Consider the following 25,284-nt stretch of genomic DNA (forward strand, 5'->3'; position numbering starts at 1 on the left):
ATGTCAGGAACATTGGGAAACCAAACAAAAACAGTGAACAATTTGGGGAGAAAATAACTTTTGTCTTTCTTTACATCTGGCCTTGTACATACCAGAGAGGCCTTCAACCAAACATACAGAGGAAAAACTCCTTCAGAAACTCACAGCCAATCAGGGCCCTGTGCCGCCTCACTCGAGATCATGCCACTCTGCCTGGTTGCTAAGCAACTCCTTCTGAGTTACCAAATTAACCCTTGAGTTACAAACCGAAGGATCCTTGGACTTCCAGAAGGGGCAGACAGGCAGGAGCTATAGGCGCTTCTGGTTTGCCTTGTGAATTACAAAGGTGCTGGTGATAAAAGAAGCTTATAAGTCCAGTGGGAATATTTACCTGGGCTCGCCTCCTTGAAATGAATGGAAGTTGCACAAGCTCAAGTACCATTCACTTCAATGGAGCTTGCACAGGGGAGTGGAAGTGACTTCTGGGTTGTGCTGTCGGTTTTGGGGTCTCCATATTGTCGCCTTCGAACACAGGGGCCAAGGGGCTGGGGGGAGATCAGCTTTAAAGGTTAGGTCAGCCAGGAGGCGTTTCCTCAGATCAACTGCAGCCCCACTTCATAATCTTTGGATTCGGAGGCTCAATACACACTACTAGACTCTTTTTAAAGCACATTTCTCCCCCTTCAAAGAATTCTGGGCACTGTTAAGGGCTGCTGGGAATTGTAACTCTTTGGGGTAAAACTACATTTCCCAGAATTCTTTGAGGGAAAGATTGTGCTTCAAATGTGCTTTAAAAGCAAGGCTTTATTTGCTATTATTATTATTATTATTATTATTATTATTAGTCATGCTCATCATGTAGAGAAGTGAGTAGAATTAATCCTTGCTTGATATGAATATAGATGGATGTACATTTTTTTTAGTATTTTGGTTTATGACTGTGGCTTTAATGCTTCTTCAGTTATTTGTCTCTTATTTACGTATTCATTTATATCCCATTTCCCCCTCCAAGGAGACCATTGTTCTCCCCCCCCCCCTCCTTTAATCCCCACAACAACCCTGTGAGCTAGGCTAGTCTGAGGGACAGTGACTGGCCCAAAGGACGCACCCAGCGAACTTCATGGGAGAATTTGAACCCTGGTCTCTCCCAGGTTCTCGTCTGGCGCTGTAACCACTGTGCCACACTATCTCTCCTCACTTGTACGGAGTACTGCCACCTTATTTGCTGCCTTTTTTTGGCAGCCATTTTGCACTGGCACATCACTTTTTTATACTCCCCCCCCCCAAATGTTTAAAGGTGCAGCGTATAAACACCCTGAAAATCCCCTCCACCCACTAGACTTCACTTCCCTTCTCCCACAACCTGACCCCCTCCCCTTGTCTGTTTCCTCTGCAGACTGCGGGCCAGACATGGTCTACGTGCAAGCCGGGCACTGCGAGCGAGGCCTCGTGGCTCCGTGTCCCCAAACGTGCCGCCAGCTGAGCCTGAAGACAAGTTGCCCCAGCAGCTGCGTGGAGGGTGAGCATGGGGTCCCTTTCCTAGCCTAGAAAAGGGGCTCCCTCTATCCCTGCCCTCTGCTCTGACCTTCAGCCCCCTCTGTCTCCCCTCCCAGGCTGCCGCTGCCCCCCGGGGCTCTTCCTGCAGGACGGGGGCTGCGTGAACGTCAGCCAGTGCCACTGCTTCTTCGACCACGAGCGCCGCCTCCCGGGGGAGATGTTCCTGAGGGACAACTGCAGCCAGTGGTGAGCCGGGACGGGGTCCCTCTGGTGCCCCACCCTTCTCCTCCTCCTCTGGCAGGGCTCCGAAGAGCGCAGGGTACAGTCAGGCAACCAGGGGATCAACCCAGGAGAGGGGACCAGCAATTAATAATAATAATAATAATAATAATAATAATAATAATAATAATAATAATTAATATCCCACCCTCCCCAGCCAGAGCCAGGCTCAGGGCGGCTAGCACCAATAAAATTACAGTAAAAACATAATGAGAAGGGGGGAAAAACAATTTAAAATACAGGTTAAAATGCAATTTAAAATGCAGCCTCATTTTAAAGTAGCCGATAAATCAAGACCATAAGGGGAGGGAAACATAAGGGTCAGACTGAGTCCAAACCAAAGGCCAGGCGGAACAGCTCTGTCTTGCAGGCCCTGCGGAAAGATGTCAAGTCCCGCAGGGCCCTAGTCTCTTGTGACAGAGCGTTCCACCAAGTCGGGGCCAGTACTGAAAAGGCCCTGGCCCTAGTTGAGACCAATCTAACCACCTTGCGACCTGGGACCTCCAAAGTGTTGTCATTTGTGGACCTTAAGGTCCTCCGCGAGGCATACCAGGAGAGGCGGTCCCGTAGGAACGTGGGTCCTAGGCTGCATAGGGCTTTAAAGGTCAAAACCAGCACCTTAAACCTGACCCTGAAGAAGAGTTTCGATTTGATATCCCGCCTTTCACTCCCTTTAAGGCGTCTCAAAGCGGCTAACATTCTCCTTTCCCTTCCTCCCCCACAACAAACACTCTGTGAGGTGAGTGGGGCTGAGAGACTTCAAAGAAGTGTGACTGGCCCAAGGTCACCCAGCAGCTGCATGTGGAGGAGTGGAGACGCGAACCCGGTTCCCCAGATTACACACACTGGCTCTCCCTGTACTCCACCGGGAGCCCCGCCACCCACAAGGCAGAAATCTGAGTGTCAGGCAATTCAGGGAATCTGACCCCCCTCCCTCACGGCAGGCTGCCAGTAATGGAAAGACAAGAAGCTCTCACCAAGGTCTTTTATTCAATATTCACAGAGAGATGTGGAAGTGCTGTCTCTTGGATAATGGCGTTGCTCTGAGTAAAGTCCCACCCCCTCCGTCTCTCCTATTATTCGCCATCCCTACATTGGCTGATCTGTGCTTTCTGCCTCTGAGCTTTCTGTTCTCCTACTTTTGATGCCTGCCGGGTTCTGGGAGGGGGGGTCTGGCATGTTTTCTAAAGACACTGAGTCTTTCTGCTGTCTCTCCCCTGGGGCTTCTTTGACTTCTTCCTGCTCGTCTCCCAATATTTCCCAGCTTCTCCCCTCTGCAGCCTCTGAACTGTGACCTTCTGCAAACCACTGTTCTAAATCTATACAGTCTCCCCCTTTTCTGGGAAGTGCAGGAGGAGGGGGGGTCTCCACCATTCCCCCTCAGTCCAGACCCTGACACTGAAGAGGAGCGAGAGTCAGGCAGTCTGAGGCGGAGGAAGGCACACAGGATTGGGCAGAGGAAGAAGGAATGGTTCAGGCGAGGGACAAGTCAGTAGACTGCCCACCTTCACCTGCTCCACTACCTCCTAGCGCCAGGAGGGGCATGAAAAGGGAAGAGCAATGACGACTTCTGCGCGGGAGAAGTCTCGGGTTGTGGGCCCATAACCCGCCAGGGAGGGTATCTATGCCTGAGTAGCTGAGGGTCCCATTCTTTCAGAAACTGCTCCATTGCACCCAGACCTGTGGCCAGCTGCCTAGAGGCTAACCCTTGGGAGGCCGCCCAGAAAAGAATGTGGCCCTCCCACCAGAGAAGAATGGCAGGTGAAGTGAATGGACTATGCTGAAATGGCTAAAATGACCGGAAGAGTCAGAAATCAGCAGGACCAAAATTTTAACAAGGAGTGGGGAACATTTATAACTTACCTTAAAGACCATTGTAAACAGTTAAAATAGTTAGTAGGATTGGAATATTAAAGGTAAAGGTACCCCTGCCCGTACGGGCCAGTCTTGCCAGACTCTAGGGTTGTGCGCTCATCTCACTCTATAGGCCGGGGGCCAGCGCTGTCCGCAGACACTTCCGGGTCACGTGGCCAGCATGACATCGCTGCTCTGGCAAGCCAGGGCAGCACACGGAACACCGTTTACCTTCCCGCTGGTAAGCGGTCCCTATTTATCTACTTGCACCCGAAGGTGCTTTCGAACTGCTAGGTTGGCAGGCGCTGGGACCGAGCAGCGGGAGCGCACCCCACCGCAGGGATTCGAACCGCCGACCTTTCGATCGGCAAGTCCTAGGTGCTGAGGCTTATAGTTTAATGTTCAATTCTGGACATAACAGAAGAGGCAAAGGTTTTGGATTATACTGGTACCTTGGTTCTCAATCCATTCTGGACGTCTGTTCCAAAACCAAAGCATTCCAAAACCAAGGCATGCTTTTCCATAGAAAGTAATGCAAAACGGATTAATCCATTACAGACTTTTAAAAACAACCCCTAAAACAGCAATTTAACATGAATTTTACTATCTAATGAAGCCATTGATCCATTAAATGAAAGCAATAAACAATGTACTGCAGTCACACACACACACAATCAATCAATCAATCAATCAATCAATCAATCAATCAATCAGTAGCTCAACTGGCTTCCACAGTCACAAAAACAAAACAAAAATGCAAAATAAATAGCAAAAACAGACAGACCTCAGCGTAACTCTCAAATCAGAAGCATAATACTCAAAATGGAGCATGTTTGGCTTCTGAAAAAAGTTCGCAAACTGGAACACTTACTTTCAGGTTTGCAGCCTTTTGGTTCCAAGATGTATGAGTACCAAGGCATTTGAGAACCAAGGTGCCACTGTATCATAAAAGATGCAGGAGGAAAGGATGAATAATAGGACCCACAAAGGGGAGGGTGGAAGTCCAGGAGATTCCTGTGAATCTTGTTTTTATTATTTATGTGTGATATATCTCTGTACAATATTTGAAAAACCAAATAAATAAATTTTGTGTATTAAAAAAGAGAATGTGGCCCTCAAGATATGAAAGGTTCCCAATCTCTGCCTTTGCCCCTGGGGCTGATGGGAGGGTCACAGGTCCCCCCCTTTTGGGGTGGTGGTGGTTATGGGGTCCAGATTCAGTCCTGACGAGCTTTTGTCCTCCGCCTCCTTCCCGCTCCCACCACCAGCGTCTGCCTGGAAGGCGCCGTGACCTGTGACTCAGTTTCCTGCCCCGTGAAGTGCGGCTGGTCGGCTTGGTCTCCGTGGAGCCGTTGCGGAAGGAGCTGCGGGGTCGGCATGCAGCAGAGATTCAGGTGAAGGAGAGCAGCGTCCACCTGTGGGCAGGATGTGGCTGTTGGGATACTGCCGGGGACACGGGGGGCATTCCGGCAGGCCCCCAGCTGGCTCAAGCCACCGGCCGGCAGCCGGACAATCACCGGTCTCTCTTGGAACAACATCAATCAGCAACACGAGCCTCAGATACGTTTAGAGACCCATGCAAGCTCTGTCAGCAGAGTGAATAAATCTTCTCACATCAGAAGTGGCAGACAGAGAAATGTGTAAGCATATTTACAGCATTTATTCAGCATAGTTCCGGAACTAAGGAAAACATGTCTGCTTCCCTTCGTCTCCAGCAAAACAGCTAAAAGCAAAAGCGATATACAAATGGAAGTCCCCAGCAAGTGCTGGAAGTAAACAGGCATGTGACACACAACAGTCGTGCCTGTTCCTTTTAAGGTGGAACGGAACTATATCCTAACAGTGCAGAGGCAAAGCTGCACTCAGTTCCCTTTTGGCTGGCCACCCACCCCTCTCTTCCCCGTCCCCAACTTACGGACCACCCTGCCTCTTTTGCAGGTCTCCCTCCAACCCGGCCGCTGCCAATGGCGGTGCCCCGTGCCAAGGCGATGCCCAGGAGGTCCGCGAATGCCACACTGTCTGCATCTCAGGTAAGGGCTCCCGACAAGGGAGAGGTGTGTCACTTCCATCAAATAAGTAAATCCGATGCCTTGGGAGGCTGGAGGAGAAGGCTCCACTCCTCTGCGTCAGCTCTCAAGCCAGTCTTTTGTTCAGGGAGTGGTTTTGCACTCTTTTTTTAATATAATGCTTTATTGATATTCAAAAAAGCACAACAAACAAATGTATGAAACAACCGATTGAGAATACACGAAAATATCAATGTTTGCTAATTCATATCACCATACATTCTTCTTAAAAAAAATTCCTACGACTTCCCACCACCCCATGTATTTACAATATTACTTATCTGATACACAGTTAATCTCGGTTTTCTTTTTACTAATATTTGTCAAGATTATATTCTCTTATATTTATTTATCCTAATAGAGAAGTCATTCAAATGCTGCCACTGACAATATATTACTGCAATAATCCTCACGGGGTTTTCTGTACATGTCTCGTTTTCGAATAAAGGTTTTTCTGTCACTTTTGCCAGTTTGGCGTACTCCAACTTTGTCACTCCAGCTTTGTTGGGATTTCCTCTCCCTTCCAATTCATTGCGATCAGTATTCTTGCTGCTACTGTCACATACTAGAATATTTCCTTTGCATTTTTTGGTATGTCTGGGCCCAAAATCCCCTGGAGAAAAGCCTCCAGGTTTTGTTTTTTTAAATGATACCTTGATTGTGTTTTTAAGTTCCTCATTATTCCGCCTGCCAGTAGACTAGAGCCCTCACTTCTCCTGGAAGGGGACCCCGTGACCCCCAACCCCAAGGCTTCCTGTGCCCCACACTTTTTCTCCTGTCCCTCCCCAGAGATCACCTTCGCCTGGAGCGAATGGACGCCCTGGTCCCCCTGCTCAAAAACCTGCTACTACGCCACGGACGTGGTGGGCGTCAGGAAGCGGTTCCGGGACTGCAATGGCACCACGGACGCCGCCACCTGCAGTGGGGAGACGGAGCAGGAGGAGCTTTGTGACACGCCCCCCTGCCCAGGTGAGAGGAGGGGGCAGAAGGAGGGGGGCAGCGCTGAGCCCCCCCTCTGGGTTTGGGGTTGATGGGAGTTTGCAGTCTGAAACATCCAAAGGGCACCAGGTTGGGGAATTGCACCCTTTGGGGTCCGAGGTTTGGCTGATCTTACCCGAAAGGTGGCCGCCGTACAGGAAGGGCCCTCAGGTTCTTCCCCGGTGCAGTGGCAAGTCGAAAGAGCATTCCTGCATTGCAGGGGGGTTGGGATAGATGACTGCTGAGGGACCCTTCCAGCTCTATGATTCTAGGATAGAGAAACAGAATTGTAAAGTTACCCCGGGGGTCATCGAGTTCAACAGCCTCCAATGCAAGGATCACAGCTAAAGGAGAGACCATCATCATCATCATCATTTTTTTTGTATACCGCCTTTCCATAGCTGAAACTGTGCTCAAGGCGGCTTACAACACGACAAGATTTACATAATTGCAAACATAACAGAGGTCATAAACAATAAATAAAACACCTCAAAAAGTACACAACCCAATGGAAACAATTTCCACGCAAATCGTAAGAGCTAAAACTAAAAATGCAACAATGATATTGATAACAACAACAAGCTGTCTCAGTGCCCCCTATAAATTAATACTCCAGCCCCAGAATCTGTTCAACAGCTTCAGCTTCTGTAGCTGGAGTCAGTCCGCTCTCCACTCTCCCAGGCCAGATGGGAAAGGGCCGGCAAGGCAGGGTGCAGGTCTTCCAGGGCTCACAGCCAAGATGATCCCATTTAAAACAACACAGATAAAAATAAAAAAACAATTTAAAAGTAGTTGCGGTCTTTGTGAAGCCTGTCAAGCCGGGCGGAAAGAGGGAAGGGCAGGGTCCTTCAGGCCCTCAGCAGGCAGACCAACTCCTTATCATCGTTTGTTCCTTCTTCCCTCCCTCCCTCCTCCTCAGTGGAAGGCATCTGGACCCCATGGACCTCCTGGTCCCAGTGCTCGGCCCCTTGCGACTCCGGGGTCCAGACCCGCAACCGCACCTGCTCCAAGCCAGCCCACGGGGGCCCAGAGTGCTCCGGACCCCTCATCCAGACCCGCGATTGCAACACCCAGCCCTGCAAAGGTACACATTTGGGATATGGGGTCCCGGTCAGGCGTGGAGAGCCTTCCCCTCCCTTCGGTAGCTTTGCAGATAAGAATTAACAAGCAGTTGATAGATTTGTGGTTCTTTTATTACAGCGCTATGTTGCGAGCACAAATACACAGCTCTCCGCAAGGAGGGCAATTGGCTAGTCTAATCTTCCTTCCGGCTTCCGCAGCATTTCAGGCGCCCATGGGAAGGCCCCCCCTCTCTCTGACTCCTTTGCTCTCTGATACGTTTGGACCTCCGAGTCCATGGTGAGGGGGTGTCCGCCACGCTCTCGAATGACATCTCAACTAGCTGCCCCCTCCCTTCTGGTTCTGTTGTCCTTATCTCATAACTGGGCAACTCCTCCCTAAGCTGTCCATCTCCTGTTTCTCTCTCTGCTTCTGAACACGCGGAAGACAAAGGCGGGGCGACCCTTCCCCCTCCAGCTCTCCATCAGAGAGAAGCTGGTCTGGACCTCATCTTCAGACCATTCCCTGACACTGTCACAGGCCGGTTCACAGGCCATCGAAGTCCCGGCTGGGGATGTCAGGACTGGGGGCAAGATGGCGGGGTGGGAGCAGGAACGGGGGTCCAGAAGCCAGGAGTCAGAAAGCCAAAAGTCAGAGGGTCAGAGGGCCGGGAGTCAAGACAAGGGTCCGAGGGTCAGGAAGCAAGGAGTCACGAAGTCAAGGGTCCGAGGGTCAGGAAGCAAGGAGTCACGAAGTCAAGGGTCCGAGGGTCAAGAAACAAGGAGTCATTAAGTCAAGGGTCCGAGGGTCAGGAAGCAAGGAGTCATGAAGTCAAGGGTCTGAGGGTCAGGAAGCAAGGAGTCACGAAGTCTGAGGGTCCGAGGGTCAGGAAGCAAGGAGTCACAAAGTCAAGGGTTCGAGGGTCAAGAAACAAGGAGTCATGAAGTCAAGGGTCCGAGGGTCAGGAAGCAAGGAGTCAGGGGTCTGAGGGTCCGAGGGTCAAGAAACAGGAGTCCAGAAGCCAGGAGTCAGAAAGCCAAAAGTCAGAGGGTCAGAGGGCCGAGAGTCAAGGGTCTGAGGATCAAGAAGCAAGGAGTCATGAAGTCAAGGGTCCGAGGGTCAGGAAGCAAGGAGTCAAGAAGTCAAGGGTCCGAGGGTCAAGAAACAAGGAGTCACGAAGTCAAGGGTCCGAGGGTCAGGAAGCAAGGAGTCACGAAGTCAAGGGTCCAAGGGTCAGGAAGCAAGGAGTCACGAAGTCAAGGGTCCGAGGGTCAGGAAGCAAGGAGTCACGAAGTCAAGGGTCCAAGGGTCAAGAAACAAGGAGTCATTAAGTCAAGGGTCCGAGGGTCAGGAAGCAAGGAGTCATGAAGTCAAGGGTCTGAGGGTCAGGAAGCAAGGAGTCACGAAGTCTGAGGGTCCGAGGGTCAGGAAGCAAGGAGTCACAAAGTCAAGGGTTCGAGGGTCAAGAAACAAGGAGTCATGAAGTCAAGGGTCCGAGGGTCAGGAAGCAAGGAGTCAGGGGTCTGAGGGTCCGAGGGTCAAGAAACAGGAGTCCAGAAGCCAGGAGTCAGAAAGCCAAAAGTCAGAGGGTCAGAGGGCCGAGAGTCAAGGGTCTGAGGATCAAGAAGCAAGGAGTCATGAAGTCAAGGGTCCGAGGGTCAGGAAGCAAGGAGTCAAGGAGCCAACACCGCAAGGCAGGGAGCGTGTTGCTGTGGCAAAGAGCCGAAGGGTAATGCTGACCTTATATCCCTTTCCCAGCTCTTGCCACCAGGTGCAGTGAGTTACCAATCGGCCTCACCTGTGTGGCCGCGCCTTGCCTCTTCAGAACAAACTTAGGAAGGCCCCAGTCCTGCAAAGGTCACAGGGCCTGGCTCCTGCACACACACCTGACAGACACTTCCTCTCCAGCCCCCCCATCCTGCTGCACCTCTGTGCCCCCCACCTCTCTCACCGAATGCCTCTCCCTTTGTCGTCCCCCCAAACCCTGCACAGCGCTCTGCCCGGGGAACCTGGTGTACCAGACGGCCGAGGAGTGCGAGCGGAAGGGGGGCGCCTGCCCCCGCCTCTGCCTGGACCAAGGCTCCCGTGTGGAGTGTGCCTCCCGCTGCCATGAGGGCTGCTCCTGCCCCGGGGGGCTCTTCCTGCACAACGACACCTGCCTGCCGCTCAGAGAGTGCCCTTGCTACCACCAGGGGGAGCTCTACCAGCCGGGGGACGTCGCCCTCCTGGACTCCTGCAACAACTGGTGATGAATATATTGCATTTCTTCTCCTTCTTTTTCCTTCTTTTTATTTATTCCCACTCCCAGGAGACCCCCCCTTATGAAAACCTGTATTCCTACACACACACACACCACAATTTGTGATTATATGCATCTATAAAACACTTCCTTCTTAAGTGATCCCCAAGTTATATATTTATTTCGCCAGAAGCCTAAAGGTGTATACGGAAGGTGCCAGGCGAGACTAACTGGGGAGAGCCTTCCACAAACTGGGAGCCACTGCAGAAAAGGCCCCGTTCTCGTGTTGCTAACCTCCAGACCTCTTTTTTTTCTCCAGAAATTAATTTATTTAGTATTTCAGATTGACATTTCACAGTCACGTATCCCATGTACGACATAAAAACTAGATTCCAAGGATTTTAACTGTTTACAATGGTCTTTAAGATAAGTTATAAATTCCCCCTCCCCCATTCCTTATTAAGCTTTTCACCTTTCTGATTTCTGATTCTTCCGGTTATTTTAGCCATTTCGGCATAGTCTATCAACTTGATCCACCTGCCTTCTCTGATAGCGACCAAGGCTGCGCAGATGTTACTGGCCCAGAGATGGAAAGAAGATAAAGTCCCTACCCTCCGGGCCTCGATCCGCCCTGCTCTTCCGAGTGCAAAGCATTCTAAATGATTTTCATCTTGCATTTCCCCATTGAGGCAACTCATAAGACATCTACTCAGTGACATAATGTGCCCCTTTTCCTTTTCCAGCACCTGCAAAGATGGAGAGATGTCATGTACCACGGAGCCCTGCCCAGGTAAACAGAGACGACTGCCTTTCCTACTAGGTCAGAGTATTCATCGCTCTAGCCCAGGATGGCTCACACAGACAGGTGGCAGTTCTCCAGGGTAGAGAAGTGGAGAAGGACTTAGAAACATACCACCGAAGAATTGCAGAGTTGGAAGGGACCCCAGGGGTCATCTACCAACGTACCAAAATTTATACAAAACAGATAGTTAACGATATATATGCACCATATTTCATTTCTTCTTTTCTTCCAATTGACTTCCTTCATCCTCTACATGGTTCTCTTTTCGTTTTTGGTAAACTGTCTCCTTCTTAGTTTGTTATTACCCCTTTCTATTACCATTTTTAACTCAAGTACCATAAATTATCCTGCAGAAGTTAATCAAAACAAGTCTAAGTATTAATTTGGGGGCACTGCTTTTAAAGGTATTCTCTATATTTTTCACAAGCTGTGCTATCATAATGATTAAGGTTTTAAATGATAATTTTAGGTTATATGTTAGTGACTAAGTTTTAATTTATATATTTTTAAACTGTTGCTATATCTGTATTGCCCCTGTTATACCTAATTGAAAATTCAAATTTATCCCTGTTGTGTTTTATGACTTCTTTGATATTGTATGTGGGCTGGAACTGGTCTGTGACCAAAATAATAAAATTCAATTCCATATTTTCCCCATTCTTTTGGGAATTTTTGCTTGGCCTGACCCTTAATTGTCTCTTTCAATTTAGCCAGTTCAGTATAATCAAATAATTTGTCTTGCCATTCTTATTTTGTCGGCATTATTTCTTTTTCCATTTTTTAAAAAGTAATTTGAGAATTAAGTCCTTGTTATGTTTCTTACATGCTTTTGGAAAACTGACCTTGAAAACACACAAATGAAAAATAACTTGGGTCTCTGAATGCCATATCTTGAATGGGCTTGATTTCCATCAGCGGCTGGTTTTATTTTAATTTATTTTATATAATAAATGTAATAATACAAATAATATCTGGGAAAGGTGCCCGGAAAGAGATTCCCCCTGCCCTGAGCTGGCCTCCCTCTCTGCAGCCGACTGCGCCTGGAGCGACTGGACGGCCTGGGGCTCCTGCAGCCGCAGCTGCAATGTGGGCACTCGGCGCCGCTTCCGCTCCAGCTCCCAGCCCCCTGCCTCCGACGGAGGACAGCCCTGCCAGGGACCCAACGTGGAGATTGAGTTCTGCAGCCTGCAGCCTTGCCAGGGTAAGAGAGAGCGGGGAGGGGGGTTCAAGGAGAGGGGAGGGGGTCAGAGGGGTGGGCAGGAAAGGGAGCAGAGGAGCACAATGAAAAGAGGGTGGCCGCAGCTGATTTGATTCATTACATTTCCAGACCCCTTTTCATTCGAATGAATCCCAAAGGGGCTTACAAACCATAAATAGAACAGAACAGAACATCACAAATACAGTAGAAATCCTATAGAATACAGTGGTACCTTGGTTCTCAAACACCTTGGAAGTAAGTGTTCCAGTTTTCGGAAGCCGACCATCTGATGCGGCTGTCAGCTATTGTTTCCGGGGCGCCTGCGCCAATCAGAAGCTGCGCCTTGGTTTTCAAACATTTCGGAAGTCAAACGGACTTCCGGAATGGATTACGTTTGGTGCTTTTGTTTTTGCTATTTAGTTTGTGTTTTTGTTTTTGAGGCTCTCTCGCTTAATTTGGTTTTGTGACTGTGTGGAACCCAGTTCAGCTACTGATTGTGTGACTGCGGAAATGGATAAAAGCCCCCCCATACAAACATTGACTATCATCAGTGCAGATAAGGAAAAAAAAGTAATTTTAATTTTTATCTTCTACAATACTATCTTTATTTTATAGTACAGTGGATTGATTATTGCTTTCATTCTATGGATCAATGGTCTTGTTACGTAGTAAAATTCAGGTTAAATTGCTGTTTTAGGGGTTGTTTTTAGAAGTCTGGAACAGATTAATCCACCTTGGTTTTGGAACGCTTTGGTTTTGGAATGGACTTCCAAAACTGCTTAAGTTTGAGAACCAAGGTACTACTGCAATTAACAATGACAATTTGCAGCAGACTGTTGACAAAGCAGCAAGTGGAAAATAAGCTGAAGTCATACCATATGATTAAAAAAATCAGCATTTATAATCTATAAAACAGTATCTGAAAGCATTAACAAAATAGTGACCAAAAAACAAACTTAGCACTGTTAAGTTCATGCACACTCTCTCTACATCCTGCATGACTCGTAATCTTGCGCTCCTTTCAGCACATTAAAATGTACAGACACATGGTGCCCATGCAGCAACTCCCTCCTGAAGGTTCATTGGGCCAAAGGTGGGGCAGCAATCCCACCCCCCACCAATGGCAAACAGCTCCTCTCCCCCCTTCACAGGGGCTAGAGGGTGGGGCAAGGCATGTGGGAATAGCCTGGTGGTCAACACAGAGTCTCTCCCCCATTTCTGTCCTTCCTCTGGGGCTTCTCATTGTGCCCTCCTGGGTGGCGGCTAATGGATTGAGGTTGAATCCTGACTAGACAGAAGTACTGTTCTTGGGGGACAGGGGGCGGGCTGGTGTGGAGGACTCCCTGGTCCTGAATGGGGTAACTGTGCCCCTGAAGGACCAGGTGCGTAGCCTGGGAGTCATTTTGGACTCGCAGCTGTCCATGGAGGCACAGGTCAGTTCTGTGTCCAGGGCAGCTGTCTGCCAGCTCCACCTGGTACGCAGGATGAGACCCTCCCTGCCCGCGGACTGTCTGGCCAGAGTGGTGCATGCTCTAGTTATCTCCCGCTTGGACTACTGCAATTCGCTCTATGTGGGGCTACCTTTGAAGGTGACCCGGAAACTACAACTAATCCAGAATGCGGCAGCTAGACTGGGCGCGGCTGCCGAGACCACATAACACCGGTCTTGAAAGACCTACATTGGCTCCCAGTACGTTTCCAAGCACAATTCAAAGTTTTGGTGCTGACCTTTAAAGCCCTAAATTGCCTCGGTCCAGTATATCTGAAGGAGCATCTCCACCCCCATCGTTCTGCCTGGACCCTGAGGTCCAGCTCCGAGGGCCTTCTGGCAGTTCCCTCACTGCGAGAAGCAAAGCTACAGGGAACCAGGAAGAGGGCCTTCTTGGTGGTGGCGCCTGCCCTGTGGAACGCCCTCCCACCAGATGTCAAAGAGATAAACAACTACCTGACATTTAGAAGACACCTGAAAGCAGCCATGTTCAGGGAAATTTTTAATGTGTGACATTTTAATGTACTTTTCATCTTTGTTGGAAGCCGCCAGCTTTGGGGAAACTTTGGGGAAACCCAGCCAGATGGGCGGGGTATAAATAATAAATTATTATTATTATTCCTTCTCCTCTGTTCCCACCCCCCTTCCCAGCTTCTGGCATGGAGTGGGGGCCCTGGTCTGAGTGCTCTGTGCCGTGCGGAGGCGGATACCGGAATCGCACAAGGGCCAGCCTGACCGTCTTACGCCGGATCGAATTTGCCACCTGCCACCTTCCCCCCTGCACAGGTGAGTCCGGTGGACCCATCTCGGTTCTGGGTGAGACAGAAAGGCTGTTATGATCCCCAAAGTGGGGGGCGGTGCTGTCAGATGTAATCCACTGGGAGCAGTCAAAGACAACATTCCTTGTTTTCCTGGAGTGGACATATAAGGGGATGTTTGGTCCAGCCAGTCGAAAACTTCCTGTTTCCTCCTGAGCTGGAACATCCTTCCTTTTGCATGTGACTAGAGGTGGGCGTGACCTTACCTGTCCAGGTAACAAAAGGATAAGGCATGCTGCCACACTCTCTCTCTTTGACTTCCTCCGTCGTTGGAGCAGGTTATCCCCATATGGGATAGATCCACATGTATATACTTTGTAACTACGTCTGCCTTCAGGGATCCAACTGTGAACTGAAGATGTGAGTAAACTTCTTTTATTGACTTTAAATAAGATTGCCGTGTCTTTATTCTTTTAAGAGGGATATAAGGGAACTTCCCAGGAACCTAATAGTGAGAGGCTTACACAAGCCTAGGGACGCGGGTGGCGCTGTGGGTTAAAACAGAGCCTAAGACTTGCCGATCGGAAGGTCGGCGGTTCGAATCCCCGCGATGGGGTAAGCGCCCGTTGCTCGGTCCCTGCTCCTGCCAACCTAGCAGTTTGAAAGCACGTCAAAGTGCTAGTAGATAAATAGGTACCACTCCGGCGGGAAGGTAAACAGCGTTTCCGTGCGCTGATCTGGTTCACCAGAAGCGGCTTAGTCCTGCTGGCCACATGACCCGGAAGCTGTACACTGGCTCCCTCAGCCAGTAAAGTGAGATGAGCGCCGCAACCCCAAAGTCGGTCACGACTGGACCTAATGGTCAGGGTCCCTTTACCTTTACCTTTACCTTTACACAAGCCTGCAACCAGTTATCCGCTGTGTGTTTAAAAGGGGAATGTGAAACTCTGCTAAGTAAAGGAACTTGCTAGTGCAAGTTGGGAAGGATATTAGTAAACAATATATCCTCTCCTGCCTCCCTGAACATTCCCACAGGGGCTTACTGGTGGCAGAATTGGGAAGGAAGGGGAACGTTTGGGGTGCCAATGACTATCAGACTTGGAAAAGCTGGTATCGAGTGCGCCAGTTTTGCAGAATTAATTAAGCTGAATAGCTTTGTTTGGGTTTGGAACAAATGTGCAATTCACTGCTCCTGTCTTGAGTTTGATTGCGTTACCATCTCCTTTGGTGGGTTGTGCAAACAGCTATTCTGAGTAATGCTTTGGGGGGGGCAGGGGGTGCTGGGGATGAGCTGATGGGAACCAGGGAGGCAGTTCCCCGAAAATTTTTTGGTGTCGCTGATCTTATGGCCTGTTTTCTAACCAAAGGCAGCAGCCTCTGCGTTCAGAAATACCCTGCCTCTTTAGCGAGGGAGGGAGGGCAGAGGACACAGCCCCCCGCTGCCTGCTTGGTGTTCCTGTGGTTTGACACCCCCACAAGATGTCTGTTTTCTGACTTGTGAATTGGAAGGGGGAGGCTACCTGGGACCAGTTTACCCGCACGATCGGCTAACCCCATATATGCCCATTCAGCAGAATGGGCACCATTGCAGGTGCCACGCAATACCCATTCTGCTTCTGTAAGTACTCAGTCTTTTGTTGGGGTACCACCGACCCTTTGGAACTCCCTGCCTCTTGACACCAGGCAGGAGCCTTCACTGTTTTCTTTTCAGCACCTGTTAAAAACATTCTTGTTTGGACAAGCTGCTTAGAAAGCAGGTGCAAGTTTCAATCTGTTTTTAGGTCTGTTCTTAAAGGTAAAGGTGCCCCTGCCTGTACAGGCCAGTCGTGTCCGACTCTAGGGTTGCGTGCTCATCTCGCTCTAGAGGCCGTGAGCCGGCGCATCCGAAGACACTTCCGGGTCACGTGGCCAGCGTGACGAAGCTGCAGCTGGCGAGCCAGCACCAGCGCAGCACACGGAAACGCCGTTTACCTTCCCACCAGAGCAGTACCTATTTATCTACTTGCACTTAAGAGTGCTTTCGAACTGCTAGGTTGGCAGGAGCTGGGACCGAACGACGGGAGCTCACCTCGCCGCGGGGATTCGAACCCCCGACCATACGATCGGCATGTCCTAGGCGCTGAGGTTTTACCCACAGCGCCACCCGTGTCTATTCTTACAAAAGCCTTAAATTGTCGTTTTTTTCTTATTGATTATTTTATCATGTAATATTTTTTTCTGCAAACTGCTTCAGAGGCTGCATTTGCAATCGAGCAGTGTATAAATGAAGAAAAGGGATAAATGGATAAATCTGAAAGGTGTGATGACTCCCCCATTCCACTGAGTGCACAGAAACTCCTGGCACGGTTCTCTGCATCCATTTCGGCGGAATGACCTCAGTAGCGCCAGGCTAACCCCCCCAGCTGGCCCCTGCCCCCTCTAAATGCTCCACCCACTTCTGCCTTGCACTTTCCCACCCAGGTGAGGTGCCCGGCATCTGCCCGGAGGGGAAGGTATGGCAGGAATGTGCCGATGGACCGGCTTCCTGCGCGGAGCTCAGTGCAGTGCACAGCGCCAACAAGACCTGCCATGCTGGCTGCTACTGCCCCAACAGCACCTTCTTGCTGGTGAGTCTCTGCTCCCCACCATTCTTCCCATGCAGAGGCTGGGGAGGGCGTCCCTCAGGGCAGGGCCTTCTCCGTGGCGGCACCTAATCTGGACCCACCTCATTTTTATGTTCGCAAGTTGTCTTGCACTCTTTTTAATATTGTGTTTTAATGCTGTTATGCTGCGTTGGGGCCTTAGGGTGAAGGATGGATAATTGATTGATTGATTGATTTTTAAAAATATATATATATTAATTTTATTAGTATTCTCCACACAACAACAACAAAAACGAAGAAGAACAATACACAAAACACAAAAACAAGTATACAAAAAACCCCACACAAATCCAAATTAATTTGTAAGATTTGGATTTGATTGATTGATTGATAGCAGATTAGTCTTCCCCAACCTGGGCCCCTCAGGAAGGTCTGAGCCACAACTCCCAGCAGCAGCACCCCCAGGCAGCGGGGAAAACACAAGATGTTTTAATTAGGTACATATTAATAATAATTAACAATGTTATTATGTATACCTCGTCCATCTGGCTGCGTTTCCCCAGCCACTCTGGGCGGCTTCCAGTACATATAAAAACATAATAAAACATCAAACATTAAAAACTTCCCCATACCGGGCAGCATAATTCATTTTTTGTGTATACAAAATAAGTTTTGTCATTCAAAACTTCCAGAGGGCCCCCGTTTGGGAGAGGCTGGTTTCAGAAGGAGGGGAGGGTGGGTTGTGTCTCTGCCTCTAATGCTGCCCCCTTCCCTCTCTGCCGCTTACAGAACAATCTCTGCGTGCCGGAGGAGGACTGCCCCTGCGCCCTCGAAGGGATGCTGTACGGCCCGGGAGAAGTGGTACCCAGAGGCTGTGAAAACTGGTCAGTGCCTCTTCCTCTGCTTCTTGCCCAGCCATGCCCCTTCCTGCCAGCTCTGGCTGCTGGCGCAAATATGTCTAGAGAGAGAGAGAGGAAGGAGAAGTTCCTGGGTGCCAAGGTCCAAGTTTGGGGCAAGGACTCTTTTTGTGAGAGGACCCCAGCAGAGATTTAGAGTCAGAAAATATGCCACAAGGCTTCTTGTGGCATGAGAAGAGGCAGGACTGAAGATTTGGAGATATGCTTCAGAGGTCCAGGCTATGGGGAGCCCGAAAAATTAATAATTACAATTTGGATTACAATTTGGTCTTTTTTAAAATTTTAGTTTCTTGTGTTCAATTGGATTATGATGTGGTGGATATGTTGATTGGCTGTTTTTATTGGAAAATCAATAAAAATGATTTTTAAAAAAGAAAGAAAATATGCCGCAAAGCAAAGCATAGAAATATAGGTTGTTAGCAGTGAGACTTGTCTATACACGAGATCCGTTGTTGCCTTGCATGGAGGAACGGTGGTTAAAATTATCGGACTTGGCTGGGATGGCAAAGTGGAAGAGTTCAATCAAAGAAAAACCATTGTCAGTATTAAGTTTGGGAAATTCTTCTAGACTTTTTGTGTGAAAAAGAAAATGATCGTATGATGTCTGGGCTTGAGGACTGAAGAAGCTGAGAGACACAGAATCGAAAGTTCTCTCTCTTTTCTTCTTCTCTTCCTTTTGGTTTGTGATTTTAATTATAGTTTTTTATCTTAGATAAAAAGATATTTGATAATGACCTTTGTATATTTTCTTTCAAACTTTAATAAAATCTATTGGGGGGGAGAGACATATAGGCTTTAAAAAATATGCCCTTTCAAGCGAGTTCCAAAAAAGGCTTTTTCCCAAAGTTTCCCTCTTCCCCCAGCATTGGAAAAGACCACACCTTTGGTAAGTTAAAAAATGGTTACAAATTCTCCAAAGGTCAGATTCACGTGCTTCAGAACGGTTGCACAGGCAGTGAAACTTAGCTTGCTTGGAAAGTGGTAAAAGTTGCTAGATTCTTGGTATAGGAACTCAAGAGCGGCTGGTGACAGCCATGTGGTCTGAGCTGGAGCAACCAGCTCAACCCTCTTTGCACGCTGAGATTCACAAGTAGATTGGAGGAGAACAAAAGCTTGATTCCTCCCTAGTTCCTCCCCAGGTCAGGGGAAGTGGACATAGCTAAGCCTGGCAGGACAGCTTACTCCATGGTTTTAACCCCTTCATGCCTTAATTAGACTGAAGCCTCCTTCCACCTGCCTTGCCCCACCCTCCGACCCTAGGAGTCCTCATAAGGGAGCTGTTCCTGGAGGAAGAACTGTGAGGGGAGAGACTCCATCAGGCAAGGCCTCTTTCCACCTGCCTTGCCCCACTCTCTAGTCTCTGCTTCTCAATGTGTCTTGTATTTTTTTATGTACTGTGGCTTGCCGTTGTCTTATTGATTATAGTTAAGATATTACTTATTGTAACTGTTGAGTGGATTTCTGTTTAACTTTTATATTTCATTGTTCTGTTTGGGACAATGACAATAAAGATATCGTATCGTATTGTATATGTTGATATTATTATTTTATACTATTCTAATGATTGTTGAATGTTACTTTTTGATGTAGATTGCCTATTTATGTTAAGTTATGTTTTATTATCACATTTTTGTATTGCATTAGATTGTAATAAGATATACATTTTTTGTTTCTTCAGCTTGTAAACCGCCTTGAGTATTTTAAGATAGAAAGACGGTATACAAATTAAAAATGATGATGATGATGATGAAGCATGTCGGTGATATGAGGATGGTTACCCTACACTAAAAACACTCTCTCTTCCTCTCTGCAGCACCTGTCTCTCCGGTCGGGTGCGCAACTGCTCCAGGGCAGCCTGTGGCGACGGTAAGGCCTGACTCGCTGGGACACTTTTAGTTTGGAGGTTCTTGCTCCGAAACAGCCATCCTCTCGCTTCCCTTTGCAAAGAGCTCAGGCCCTTTCAGGTGACTTTGAATCACCTGGGGCTGTTGATGGCCCCTAGCCACGAGGGCTGCAATCTTCCTCCACATCCTGGGTAGCGATGCTTTTGAAGACCAGTTGCTGAAAACCACAAGAGTAGAGAGTTGCTCTTGTGCTCGGATCCGGATTGTGGGCTTCCCACAGGCAGAGCAGAGCTTGTCAGGAGTTTAGCCTACACTTGAGTAGGACCCTGGCAGAGACACATGCCCGACCTGCATGTTCTCTCCCTCCTGGTCAATTGTTTGGGAGCTTCAAAAGCTTTCTTCAGCCCGAACATCACAGCAACTGATTCCAACCGACACTGGCACACTTATGGATCCGCAGAGTTTGAGCATCATGCGTGACAGACCTCAGCAACTCAGCATTTCGGCTAATCTACTTTATTTACAAATAAACACACACGGAGCACTGCAACTTGGCTCCCTCTCTCTCTAGCATCAGACAGCAAAGAGAAAAAGAACAAGGGACAATAGCCCCACTTCACGGAACACAGTAACACAAACATCCTGCCTCCATCACTTCCCACTCGGTGGAGTCAAAACATCCATCATGTGAAAGACAACAATCCCATGACTGCAATCTTGGAGCAGGAATTCTAACAGAGCTGTCATATCTAGTAGCCCTCTCCTCCTCCATGAATCCTCTTTTAAAGCCATCCAGGTTGGTGGCCATCCCTGTCTCCTGTGGGAAGGGGTTCCACAGGCCAACTCTCTGTGAAGGAGGACATTCTGTCCACAATCTGAGCCTTGCTGTGCCCCCATCCCACCCCCTGCTCCATCTAGGGTCTTCCCCAGAAAGATCACAGCTCGCCACCTCCCATTCAGACCTTCTTACTGGTGACTTCCCTTTTCCCCAGTGAACGGCCAGTGGTCAGAATGGACCCCCTGGAGCGAGTGCTCAGCGTCCTGCGGGCTGGGGCTACGGAACCGGTACCACTTCTGCACGGACCCCCCTCCGTCTGGGATGGGGCTGCCCTGCTTGGGTCCCGAACGCGAGGACAAACCTTGCCAGGCCCAGCCCTGCGCCCGTAAGTGTCCCCCTAAACACCCCTATCCCTTCCTGCTGCCTTTCCAAGAGTCCAGACTTCACCTTCGCAATGTTATAAGAAAAACCTGCTGTTTTTCCCTTATGGGGGACACAAGAGCCCATATAGAGTCCTTATGTTGATTCTCTAGTGGTAGAAGATAACAGAGGCCAACCAGAGAATATTGAGAAGCAAAGCAGCTAGTAAGCCTGATCTTTATTGAACTGTTGCAACAGGGTGCTCCCCTCACACACAGGAGGGAGGAGGAACCCAGAACAATGGTGTGCCCGCCCTTATATAGACTTTTGAAATTGCCCACCCTGTAGCTCAAGACACCCCCCCCCCCAAACATCATACATACATCACAGAAGGAGGCAGTCTGCAGCAGAAATCCTGCTTTGCCAGGATACCTGATAATGGTCACTGATTGCATTACCTGGGCAGCCTGGCCATTCTTTTGTGATAGTTAATGCTTTAGTTCCTGAATGCAGGTCACAGGCTCACCCTGTTCATACAGAAATAGGCCCTTAAGACAGGATTTGCAAGCAAAAAGACAGTGGGAAGGGTTTCCCCATTTGCCTCCCTTACTGCAGAGGAATATTTGAGGTCACTGGGAGAGTCAAAATGACATCAGGATTGCTCTCCTATACTATTTAATATACTTATGTATGTGTTTGCCTAGTACATTAATGCACATTTAATTTGTATTTGAGACCTTAGAATTCTTATAACAACAACTTCCCTCTTTCCTCCACCTGGGGGGCAAACCACACAGGAGGGAGGGAGTCTGCAATGGGGCGTCCAGCGACCCACACATTCTCTTTTCTCCCCTGTGCTTGCAGGGAACGGGGGCTGGGGGGGCTGGAGCCCATGGACCGACTGCACCGCCAGCTGTGGGGGAGGCATGAGGAGCCGGGCGAGAGCCTGTGACACCCCCGCCCCACAGGGGGGCGGGGACTACTGCGAGGGGGTCCCCACCCAGGTGGAGGGCTGCAGCTTGAACCCGTGTCCAGGTAAGTCAGGGCCGGGATCGGAAGACCCTGCACGCCAGAGACATACCTAGACGTTTTGGTAAAATCTCTGCCCCTGTCCCATCGCTCTTCCCCCTCACCCCATAATGGGGGGGGGGGGGGCTTCTGGGGAGGCCTTCCTGGAAGAAGGACAGTCCCTGCTGCCTGGGGGGAGTGTGCGCTTGGGGGCTGGCACTTTTGTGATGTGACAAGAGCCATTTCAGCCACTTGCTACAGAGCGTTGGGCTAATAATAATAATAATAATAAATTGTATCTATACCCCGCCCTCCCTGGCCAGAGCCGGGCTCAGGGCAGCTAAAACCAGTAAAATTACAGTAAAAACATAATGAGGGGGGGGGACCCAATTTAAAATACAGGTTAAAATGCAATTTAAAATGCAGCCTCATTTTAAAAGTAGCCCATAGATCAAGACCATAAGGGGAGGGAAACATAAGGGTCAGACTGAGTCCAAACCAAAGGCCAGGCGGAACAGCTCTGACTTGCAGGCCCTGTGGAAAGATGTCAAGTCCCGCAGGGCCCTGGTCTCTTGGGACAGAGCATTCCACCAAGTCGGGGCCAGTACTGAAAAGGCCCTGACTCTAGTTGAGACCAATCTAACCACCTTGCGACCTGGGACCTCCAAAGTGCTGTCATTTGTGGACCTTAAGGTCCTCCGTGGGGCATACCAGGAGAGGCGGTCCCGTAGGTACGAGGGTCCTAGGCCGTGTAGGGCTTTAAAGGTCAAAACCAGCACCTTAAACCTGACCCTGTTCTCCACTGGGAGCCAGTACAGTTGGTAAAGCACTGGATGAATGTGATCCCATAAGGAGCCTTGACGCAGCATTCTGCACCCGCTGGAGTTTCTGGGTCAGCTTCAAGGGTCATCATTCTGCCCAGACACTGAGGTCCAGCGCTGAGGGCCTTCTGCCGGTTCCCTCGCTGCGAGAAGCCAAGTTACAGGGAACCAGGCAGAGGGCCTTCTTGGTAGTGGCATCCACCCTGTGGAACGCCCTCCCACCAGATGTCAAAGAGAAAAATAACTACCAAACTTTTAGAAGACATCTGAAGGCAGCCCTGTTTAGGGAAGCTTTGAATGTTTAATAGGTTATTGTATTTTAGTGTTCTGTTGGAAGCAGCCCAGAGTGGCTGGGGAAACCCAGCCAGATGGGCGGGGAATAAATAAATTATTATTATTATTATTGTCAAGGGCAGCCCCGCCTAGATGACCCCTGGGGTCCCTTCCAGCTCTACAATGCTACAATCCCATTCTTCTCCCACCCTTGTTTTCCTAAGTGGCTCGGTGTCAACTCAAGGTGCAGGGAACCCTTTTCCCTCTAAGGGCCGCATTCCCTTTTGGGGTGCCTCCCGGGGGCCACATCACCCCCAGAGGCCAAAGTGGTCTGGGCCACAAATGTAGTTTATGTTGGAGCGAAAGGTTAACACCCCTTTGCACACAACCCTTCCAGACATTATTCTTATTATTATTATCGGGGTTCAAGGAAACTTCCCAGGCAAGCGAAAGGGGGCAAGCAAGGCTGGGGAGCGGAGGAGGGCGCCTGGGGGAGTGCCGGGGGCCAGGAAGAGAAGTCTTGGGGGCTACTTTCAGGCTCTACCTCTGTGGTAAACCGGCATGGCTCTCCCCACATAGACACAGGCTTTGTCTTCCCAGCAACCCTGCCAGGTAGACTAGGCAGAGAGAGAGACGGGGGGGGGGGGGGAGAGCGAGCTTTGTGGCTGAACGAAGATTTGGACCCAGATCTCCCTAGACGACGTCACCTTCACCCTGCAATAGAGCCTGAAAAGTCCTCCTGCCTGCTCAGTGGCGGCACTGCAAAAATATATATTCAGGGGAGGGGCACAGAAGGGGCGAAATGTGTGTGTGTGTGTGTGTGTGTATGAATTTTGCATTTTATTTATTTGTTAGCATTCTTATATTACATCAGTAAACGTTGTCATATTACATTACAGGACTTGCTATAATATAATTTTCAACATGTATACAAAAATTATATACAAATTTTATATACTTAGGAAGAAAATGAAACAAAAAAGAAGAAGAAAGAACAAAGAGAAAAAACAAAAACAGATTTCTCCCCCCAAAATCATATACACACTAGACTTCCTGTCTTTCCCGTTGTATATTCCTTTTTTACAAATGAATGTACTCTTATTATTGTCTATTTCTTTACATATACAATATTTGGGGCAAAGTATATTTCTAGGTGGGGAAGTTGCGCCCCACATATTGAGATATCTGAAATGAGAGTAAACATATGATAATAACAGGAGTCCAGAAATTGGGGCAGGGGAAAGTGGGGGGAGTGAGTTCCTCGTTTGGGGGGCTCTTGATCTCCTGACTGCCCCCCCCCTCTGGCACCACCCATTTACCTCCCTGCCAGTCATTTTAGGGCCAAGGAAGCTCTCTCCGTTTTGGAGGGTGGTTGTGGGGAGAGGTTGTGGGCACTGCCCTGGTCGCTTCCCCCCGGGGACTTCACCTGTCCTTTCTTTCCTACCTGGCACAGGTGTGGACTGCTCTGCCCTGGAGGGCGCCACCTACAGCCGCTGCGGGCCCCCCTGCCCCCGCTCCTGCGACGACATCTCGGTGAGGCCCGGTGGGCATCTCTGCCTGGGGGACCCCCAGCCCACGGCTTTTGTCTGTGGGGTGATTTATTTCATCTTCGTTAATTGCTTTCCTATCCCCCCAAGGAGCTCAAGGTGGTCCTCTCCTCCTGTCATCTTCACAACAACCCTGTGAGGTTGAACTCCCGCCTGCCCCAGCCGACACGGCTGCATGGCGCACGTAGCTCTGCCTCGCTGGGTTGCCAGAGGCTGCGCTAGACCCCTGCGCTCTCTTGCGAACCCTGCCCCTCCTCGCTGCCCTGTGCCTTCGTCTCCCTGCCCCCCCTCACCCCCCTCTGCCCCCCCCATAGCACTGCCTGTGGACCTGTGAGCCCGGCTGCTACTGCACTGGGGGGAAAGTCCTGAACGGCACGGCCTGCGTGGAGAAGGACCTCTGCACCTGCCTGGACCTGCTCACCGGCCTCCGACACCTGCCAGGAGAGACCGTCCCTCACTCCAGCGGATGCAACACCTGGTGAGGCCAGGCAGAGATGTGGCGCTGAGGGCTGGGGCCTCCAGGGGGGCGGGGGTCAAAGGCCAGCTACTATCTAGCTGCGATTTCTGCATTGCAGCAGGTTGGGCGCATCTCCGGCCTCTACAACTCCATGATTCTGTTATCATTTACTTGTGAGTCCTGCATTGCAGGGGGTTAGTCTAAGGCTACCAGATTTTTTTCCAATGGATCCAGGGACACTTTTCAACTTCAATGGATTTTGCCAGGGGACTGATTTGTAAATCCGGGAACTGTCCCCGGGAAACTGGGATGTCTGGTAACCTTGTTGTTTAGCCGTGTCCGCCTCTTCGTGACCCCCTGGACCAGAGCAGGCCAGGCACTCCTGTCTTCCACTGCCTCCCGCAGTTTGGTCAGACTCATGTTTGTAGCTTCGAAGACACTGTCCCACCATCTCGTCCTCCACTGTCCCCTTCTCCTTGTGCCCTCCATCTTTCCCAAC

General features: G+C 49.7%; 1 protein-coding gene across 1 annotated transcript in view; it reads left to right on the forward strand.

Moving 5' to 3' along the window:
* The window catches only part of SSPO (SCO-spondin), a 160,628-nt gene that overhangs the window by 79,741 nt on the left and 55,603 nt on the right, over nt 1-25,284 (forward strand). The window contains exons 56-72 of the mRNA XM_077916267.1: nt 1,376-1,498; nt 1,593-1,722; nt 4,878-5,003; nt 5,548-5,639; nt 6,465-6,644; nt 7,573-7,737; nt 9,705-9,957; nt 10,695-10,741; nt 11,784-11,954; nt 14,092-14,226; nt 16,659-16,804; nt 17,570-17,664; nt 19,511-19,563; nt 20,534-20,704; nt 21,544-21,714; nt 24,235-24,314; nt 24,643-24,806. Coding sequence (XP_077772393.1) covers nt 1,376-1,498; nt 1,593-1,722; nt 4,878-5,003; nt 5,548-5,639; nt 6,465-6,644; nt 7,573-7,737; nt 9,705-9,957; nt 10,695-10,741; nt 11,784-11,954; nt 14,092-14,226; nt 16,659-16,804; nt 17,570-17,664; nt 19,511-19,563; nt 20,534-20,704; nt 21,544-21,714; nt 24,235-24,314; nt 24,643-24,806 — 2,302 coding nt within the window. The remainder of the gene's footprint in view (nt 1-1,375; nt 1,499-1,592; nt 1,723-4,877; nt 5,004-5,547; nt 5,640-6,464; nt 6,645-7,572; nt 7,738-9,704; nt 9,958-10,694; nt 10,742-11,783; nt 11,955-14,091; nt 14,227-16,658; nt 16,805-17,569; nt 17,665-19,510; nt 19,564-20,533; nt 20,705-21,543; nt 21,715-24,234; nt 24,315-24,642; nt 24,807-25,284) is intronic.

This window comes from Podarcis muralis, chromosome 12, assembly GCF_964188315.1.
Source record: "Podarcis muralis chromosome 12, rPodMur119.hap1.1, whole genome shotgun sequence".
Taxonomy (NCBI): Eukaryota; Metazoa; Chordata; class Lepidosauria; order Squamata; family Lacertidae; genus Podarcis; species Podarcis muralis.